Source organism: Syngnathoides biaculeatus, chromosome 8, assembly GCF_019802595.1.
Source record: "Syngnathoides biaculeatus isolate LvHL_M chromosome 8, ASM1980259v1, whole genome shotgun sequence".
NCBI classification, from domain to species: Eukaryota; Metazoa; Chordata; class Actinopteri; order Syngnathiformes; family Syngnathidae; genus Syngnathoides; species Syngnathoides biaculeatus.
This window is the reverse complement of record NC_084647.1, coordinates 10,745,902-10,754,219: the sequence shown is the minus strand read 5'-3', so window position 1 is coordinate 10,754,219 and position 8,318 is coordinate 10,745,902. Positions and strand designations below refer to the sequence as shown.

At 43.7% G+C, this 8,318-nt stretch overlaps 1 protein-coding gene across 1 annotated transcript; it reads left to right on the top strand.

Annotated features, from left to right (window-relative positions):
- The first annotated feature begins 6,594 nt into the window (after positions 1-6,594).
- LOC133504676 (claudin-4) lies at positions 6,595-7,502 on the top strand. Its single transcript, XM_061827183.1, has one exon. It carries the CDS (start codon positions 6,768-6,770, stop codon positions 7,431-7,433), a length of 666 nt encoding a protein of 221 aa, XP_061683167.1. The 5' UTR covers positions 6,595-6,767; the 3' UTR covers positions 7,434-7,502.
- The last annotated feature ends 816 nt before the right edge of the window (positions 7,503-8,318 follow it).

The following is an 8,318-nucleotide window of genomic DNA, read 5'->3' as shown; positions in this document are numbered from 1 at the left end:
CACTCTGGACTGCACACATCTCATGACGTCACCAGGCACATGAACATGATTGAAGAGTTTGTTTTTTGTCCTAGCCTTTGTCTTGTAATATAGATTTTATTTTTTTTTAGCCAAATATAAGCTGTTCAGAAAATGGATGGACGCTTAACTATCTGTCCATCCATTTTCTGAGCCGCTTATCCTCACAAGGGTGGTGGGAGTGATGGAGCCTATCCCAGCTATCATCGGGCAAGAGGCGGCGTACACTCTGAACTTGTTGTTTAACTAAAATGTTCTTTTTTTCCCCATTGTTTATGAATTGAGTACCTCATGGAATGGATTAGTAATTATTTATTTCCAGGAATAACTCATAATGTAAACACCCACTAACTACTATTTAACAAAGTTGCAATAATTATTTGATTTTTTTATTTTCTTTCTGCTTATTTTTCTTTTTTTAGTAATGTTTTTTTTAAATAAATAAGATTTTGAAAATAGGACGTCATTATTTCATTATTAATGATAAACAAATTTTTAAAAAATATTCTCTGAAATTTGCAAATTATTTTGTTGTCATTTCACTTGTTTCAAAGTTGGTTATTTGATTTTATTATTTTTAAAATAATTCAGTGTTTACATTTTCTATTCATATTAATTTATTCTATTACAGATTGGGTAATTACTTTTGGTATTAATAACAACAATTCAGTATTAATATTTATTGCCTTAATTTTATAAATCAAGTGTTAAAATTGGTTGAGTAAAATGTACTTTTTTCACTTGTTAATTTCCCATGAATTTATCTCATTGAACTATCTGAGACGGCACGGTGGTTCAGCTGGTAAAGCGTCGGCCTAACAGTTCTGAGGACCCAGGTTCGATCCCGGCCCTGCCTGTGTGGAGTTTGCATGTTCTATCCGTGCCTGTGTGGGTTTTCTCTGGCCACTCCGGTTTCCTCCCACATCCCAAAAACATGCAACATTAATTGGACACTCTCAATTGCTCGTAGGTGTGATTGTGAGTACAGCTGTTTGTCTGCATGTGCCCTGTGACTGGCTGGCAACCAGTTCAGGGTGTACCCCGCCTCCTGCCCGTTGACAGCTGGGATAGGCTCCAGCACTCCCTGTGAAACTCGTGGGGATAAGCGGCAAAGAAAATGGATGGATGGATAATAGTGGTTGACAACTCTTAGCACCGTTTCCACAATCGCCATTTTGTCATATCCGTGCGCTATTCGTCACTTTAAAATGCTGTAAATTTTTTGAGGACTGCATCATTTGCAAAATTCCTATTGCATCAGTATCACCACACAAGTAGTACACGTTCATTGCACATCTGTTTTTTTTTTTTCCTAAATGCATATTTCATCATAGTAGCTGTTTGCTGTTGTATTAGAGGGGCTCCAACTATCGGAGACGAATTCCTTGTGTGTCTTGTAATTTAGCCAAGAAAGATGATTCTGATTTGTTCTGTGCAGGATTATGACAAGATTAGATTTGCTGTAATGTTATGAAATTTTTTTCCTGGAAAGTAGTCATATCTTTTCATTTTTTATGGCCTTTAGGGATAGATGTGGGAGTTGTTTAATTGCCATTTTGATTATGAACCGTTCTTGGTAAAATGTATCCTCTGATGGGCTCCCGTCACCCAAGACGTTTGACCCTGACCCAACGGGTTGAAATACAGCCCATTATCGACTTGTCTGTTAGAAAGGACTAGCAGAACTGGTCAGACTGGTTCATGCTCCCACGACCAGTGAATGTTTACAAGAAGCTCTGCAGGCGGCGACATGTTGATTTGTTGAGATGTTTGGATCGAATGTGCCATCCATTCATTTTCGGAACCGCTTATCCTCACAAGGGTCGCGGGAAACCAAACAACCATACGGACTCACATTTACACCTAAGGGCAATTCTTCAAAGTCTTCAATTAATCTACTGCGTGTGTTTTTGAGATGTGGGAGGAAATTGGAGCACCCGAAGACATCCCACCTTGGTTGGGGGGGGGGGGGGGAAGAACATGCAAACTGCACAAAAGCGAGGCGGGGATTTCAACTCGGTCCTCAGAACTGTCAGGCAGATGTCCAGTTACAGACACCAGATTCAAAACACAGTATTATTTTTTGGTTTTGCACGAAATTGCTGATGCTCATCCAAATGCCACAGGAAGTGTGAACTGATAAATCCGTTATGATTCATGATATATTTGGATTTTGATCCTCTGCAGACCTCTACTTGCCTGATAAAGAAAAATTCCACAGACAAACAGTGCGTCATTAAATAAATATTACTACATCTTCAACTGCTTTGCAATCTGGTAAACCAAACGTGGAAATGAAGATTTCAAGACACTGCCTGTAAAGGTCCATATTCAGGTTCTTTGAGGGTGTACGTGGAGAACAGTGGGAGTGCTAACGCTTTGGTGGTGGTGGGTGGCTTTAAAAGTTTCAGGAAAACTGTCATAAGGTGAAGATGGATTTTCATAAAGTTCCTAAAAATATTTTTTAGGGTGTGTGTGTGTGAGGGAGAGAGGACGCGCGACCTCACTCAGGATGTGCAGTTGAAAACCTTTGAGAAAACCTGCTGAAATGTGACCACCGGCATCCAGAGAGGTGGTCATTGTCAGGGTGTTGAAGGGGGTGCATGGGTAAGCAAGCTTGAAAATGGGCGCTATAATGTAACCATGGGCATCCAGAAAGATGCCAAATATATATATATTTTTGGGTGTGTGCAATTGGAGGGGGTGCGGCAAGTCTGTCACGATACTGACGGGTAAAAAGAATTGGATGAAGCTGGCTGTTAGGTGACCATGCCCATGCCAAAATTTTGGTTGAGTGTGTATCATGGAAAGGGGGTGCATCAACTTTGTTGAGATGCTGAAAGGGGGCGTGTCTTACAAAGTTTGAGCAAAGCTGCGATAAAGTGACTGCGGGTATCTGGTAAGTTGACGATTAAAATGATTCCGAGAGTGTTTGTGGGGGGAAGGAGGTGAGCCAATTTTGAAGAGAAGTTGCAGGGGGAGCGTGGGTGAAAAAGTTTGAGAAATGTCATGGGCATGGCCTCGCCACTGCTTCCAAGTGAGAGGCGTGGCCAGGCCACTGCCCTGCGCGGTGCCACCTCTGACAGCTGTCACAGCTGTGTTGCATTCGGGACTCAAATTGACCAAGCACTTAAAGGTCTAGTGTCATCCCTATAAACATTGTAAAATAGACCATGAAATTAAAAATACATATAACATTATTCACTTCAATGTCTACACGAAAAAATAATTACGAGAGGAGACCATGTCATCCATGTGCAAAGATGCGGAAGTTTCATTCGACTTCCAAGTGGTCGCCATATTGGCTGCATTTACTGTACGTGACGTCACCCCGGACATTCGCTATTGAAAACACGCTGAGACCCCGACTGTGGGACACGCCCCTTCAGACACGGAAGCTCTGTTCGAAGAAGAGAACATCTCACAATCAATCACAATATTATCCTATTGTTTTGAGCCATATTTAGATGATATGCGGACCACTTCTAACTCAACAGACTCCTCGACACTATGACAGTATATAGCGTACTCAGCCGCGAGCGATCAGCACACCGTGAAGTGGCCCGGCTCGGGACCATGATAAGCCACCTCGGCGACGAATATGAGCCACCCCAGCCAAAGCCGTGACCTGCGGACACGGTGTCGAAGCCGTGACCGGCGAAGTGGTGACAGACTCCCAGAGACTATATATGAGCCGGCCTGGCCGAAGCCGTGCTTGTCCGCGAGGCACGATGAGGCAGCCTTCGTTGGCGAGCCCGATGCGGAAGCCTTCTGACACGCACATAAACACATTTAGCACCCCTGTCATACGTATACGTATGCGGATCTTTTGTTACATTTTGAGAGACGGATTACGTGGTCCGCCCCAAACTATTATTTTTTTTTAGTTGCTGTATACACACCTACCTGTTATTTGGAACCCATGAAGCTCTTGTCCATTGCACCCATGCAATGCATTTTTCACAACGAACCGGGTCTCTTGCAAACTTATGAAGGCTAAATCCATCCTCCCGAGTGTTCAAGCAATGTCCAGCAATGCAACGAGCTGGCATTTTGGCTAACACGAAGGAACAACGAGCGACCTTCCCGGAGGTAAAACTACGAGAAACAAACGAGTCCACTTGAGGGCGGCCCCACAATGTACGTCATTTCCTGCTTCTTCTTGGAAACAAATCCCTCGAGAGGATTTTGATGGCGGTAGTTACAAAAAGCTGTATACGTCAAAATCATTTTATTAATGCCATACTAGAAATCATCTATTTCATGACAGTGGCCCTTTAAGTCGTAAATGTGTCACCGGCATTTGACAGTTCATTTTCTGTGCTTTACTGCATTCTGGGATACTTCGCTACAGTGCGTAAGTCACAAGTTCAGTTTAGAGCAATCTTTTGTCACAGCAAGTCTGTGCCTTTTTAGTTTGACCACGTCTTGTCCATGTTTCTTACTTTGCTTTGTAGCCATCGGACCTTGTCCATGTTTTTGGATTTCGCCTATTGCTTAGCGTTCTTTGTACTTCCACTTGTTTTGGATTGCCTCTTCGTATCTGATCTCCTTCTGGAATAAAACCACTCTTAAGATCATGCCCTTGACCCGTAGTCCTGCATTTGGGTCTTCCCCCGTGCCGCTGGATCATGACAGAGAAAGGCTGCTAAAGGCGACCATCGGCATCCCAACCTGGTTATTATCTTTTTCTTGGTGAAAAGGGGGTGCACGAAGTTTGTCAGGATAATAAAAGATGTGTGTCTCTTTGAGTTTGATGAAGGCTGCCATAAAGGTGCCTATTCATTTTTTAAGGGCGTGTTTGCGCTAACTCTGTCAGGAGTTTTCTGCTGAGCTCAAAATGCATGTAAAGCATTTCAATGGAAAGTCAACGTGCAATCTAACCCCGTTGGTTAAGTGGTTTTTCAGGTCTGAGAGACGGCAGTGCTGGGCCTGTTCAGCATCCTTGCTTGACATTTTGATGGCGTAATAGGTTGACGCCTACAATCACGTCACGTGAAGACCGAATGCCCCCCCTCGCCCCAACCCCATCAGTGCTGTGCACTGCTAAACGTGACCACAATGTTCACTGTAGAAGGATGAACATGATGTGTAATAAAAAGTACTGTCAACCACTGTCACGCTTAATAGATTGGACTAGTGGCTGTCACATCTGCTTTACAGTTCTGAGGTTCAGAGTTCAATTCTGTGAATTCCCAACTTCAGAGAAGCTCAAATTCGGTTCACTTTGAAAGGTTATAGTGCATTTTACATTCATCCTGATATTGGGTATGGACTGAAACAAAGTACTAGTGTGTATTCTGCTATGTCAGTAGGGCAAAGGCATACACTGACTACTCATTGTTGAAGTGGGACCTGTGGGGCAGGGTGGGCAGGGGGGAGACTTCGGGAAATGATCACCCTGACCGCTGACCCAGGGTGACCTTTGTAAATGAGAGGAAACTCATAATGACACAGAGTTCACCTGGCCTTGCACAAAGAATACATTTAGTCACTTGTAATCCAACCCGAGACAATTATTCACTCCATACATATAAAACCTGCTCCTTAATAAATATTCCGACAACTTCTTTCTTATAGGAGCAGAATACAACGTTTGCAAAGAGTTGGTGAAACACACGATGACACGTACTGTATTTATTCTTTTTTTTTGGCAATCCATGTAGCACAGATATCCATCCATCCATTTTCTTCACCGCTTATCCTCACAAGGGTCGCGCAGAGTGCTGGAGCCTATCCCAACTGTCAATGTGCAGGAGGCGGGGTACACCCTCAACTGGTTGCCAGCCAATCACAGGGCACATAGAGACAAACAGACGCATTCACAGTCACACCAAGGGGCAATTTAGAGTGTCCAATTAATGTTGCACGTTTTTGGAATGTGGGAGGAAACCGGAGTCCCCTGAGGAAACAAACCCACGCAGGCACGGGGAGAATATGCAAACTCCACACAGGCGGGTCTGGGATTGAACCCAGGACCACAGAACTGTGAGGCCAACGCTTTACCAACTGAGCCACTGTGCCACCACACCGATATCTCATTCCAAAAATGATTCGGTATTTTGTTGCAATCATATATTCTTTGAATGAAATCAACAAACGAGATGCTTAGTGGATGTCATACACAAGAATACAAGAATCTAGTCATAGTTAAATATTCATAGATTTTGGGGTCACCTTCATTGAAAAATAAGAACCACTGGTTCTTTCTCTCAACCCGTTACTATTATTAAATGTAAATGTATTGTACATAATAGTTGAAGACAAAACTGAACTGAACAAATACACAATATGCAATATGCATACAATTCAGTGATTCCTTTGTGTACCACTAGAGAGAGCCTGCACACTACTCGTGGTATGGAATTTTATTGTTGTATGACTAACAATATATAACCTCCCCCTTTTTTTTTTACTCTTGTACTCAATTTTTCATTCTTTTAGAGAATGTATTTTATAAACTTTTATTAAAGATAGGAAGTTGAATAAGAACTTTTGCTTTGACCTTTATATATATATTAATACAAAGCTATCAATCACTCAATCAATGTATCTGTCAATAGGGAGATAGTTTCCAGCATCCTTCACCGTCAGCTTCACTCCACCTGGCGTTTCTGACTCCACCTTCAAGCTGTATAAGAAGCTAGAAAGAGATTTTCTCCCTCAAGTCGGACTCTGCGGCGAGGGGATCCGATATCACCTGCAAGGCAGCACACACACAAATCCACAGGGCCCTCTTTTTCCGAACTATGGCCTCTTCGGGTGTGGAGATCCTGGGACTGACGCTGGCTGTGGTGGGCTGGATGGGCGTGATGGTGGCGTGTGGCCTTCCCATGTGGCGGGTGGCAGCCTACGTGGGGCAGAACGTGATGGTGTCCCAGGTGATCTGGGAGGGCCTGTGGATGAACTGCTCAGTGCAGAGCACGGGCCAGATGCACTGCAAGGTTCACGACTTCATGCTGGGGCTCCCTCGGGACCTCCAGGCGGCCCGAGCACTTGTAGTGGCATCAGTGGCGTTCGGCGTAGTGGGTGTCGGCCTGGTCACGGCGGGGGCTCAGTGCACCGACTGTACCCGGGACGTGAGGGGCAAACGGCGGCTGGTGGTTTCCGGGGGGCTCGCCTTGACCTTGGCGGGGTTTCTGACCCTGGTGGCCGTGTCCTGGACAGCCCACGCCATCGTCTTGGCCTACTATGATCCGCTTCTGGAGGACACGGGGAAGCGGGACTTCGGCAACGCGCTGTACTTCGGCTGGGCCGCTTCCTGCCTCCTAATCCTGGGTGGGATGTTACTATGGTGCACCTGTAGCCCCGGGAGAGCCGCACAGGTTCTAAAGGAACCTGCCCAGGTGGACTACTTGGCTGTTACTCGGCGCGCACGTGACAGACGAGACGACAACAATCGAGATTATGTGTGATGAGCCTGTTACTAGTGTGACCAGCAGGGGGCGCAACGAACAGTGGTTGAAAGAGGAATTTAGACGTGTTTTTATTTACAGTACTGGGTCATAGTTCTATGGTGGTGGGTGTCTTTGTTTGCTATTCATATTCTTTCATATTCTATCTCAGTGATCCCCAATGGCGTGCGCCAAAGTGTAATGGTGGTCTGGTTTAACATTCTACTCCATTGTTTTCTGGGTTTAAAGTAAGGTGATGCGTGGAGATACAAGTTAAATTGATGTGATCCTGCTCATAACTCAAAACACCCACATCCCAGATTAACTTTTCCCTATTGGAATCAAAGGAAATGTAAATTATCAGTTTCAGTCGCACAACAACTATTTTTCATTTTTAATAAGAAAAAAAAGCAATAAAAATATTGTGCTTTGTAAAATCATTCAGTAATTGTGCTTAAATTCAATAGATATTACGCTACTCAAAGTGAGGACACCTTTGCCACCTGAGGGCAGTAAAATACAGGCAGATGGATGTTCACTGAGCAAGACAAAATTCAATAAGCTCCAGTAATATTAGCCAAGCTTCACAGAGAAAAAATAAAATTACGCCTGTGGATATGTTTTATATTGTCTGTCAATGTGTGTTGATGCACCTTTTGTGTTCAAATAACTTTCGCTTGACAGAAATGACATCGCAAAACCTATACCAAAGTGTGTGGTTGTTTTAAATACACAATGTGTAATTCCAATTGAAGTAGATATTTAGACATATATCTGACAGGGATGTAAAACAACTGTCAATGCTCATGATTAAAGTCATGAAATCATGTGGGATCCATTTAGTTCTTATGTCAATTATCTTTTGTATTCAAGTCACTTTCATGATGATAAGCATCTCACCTGTGT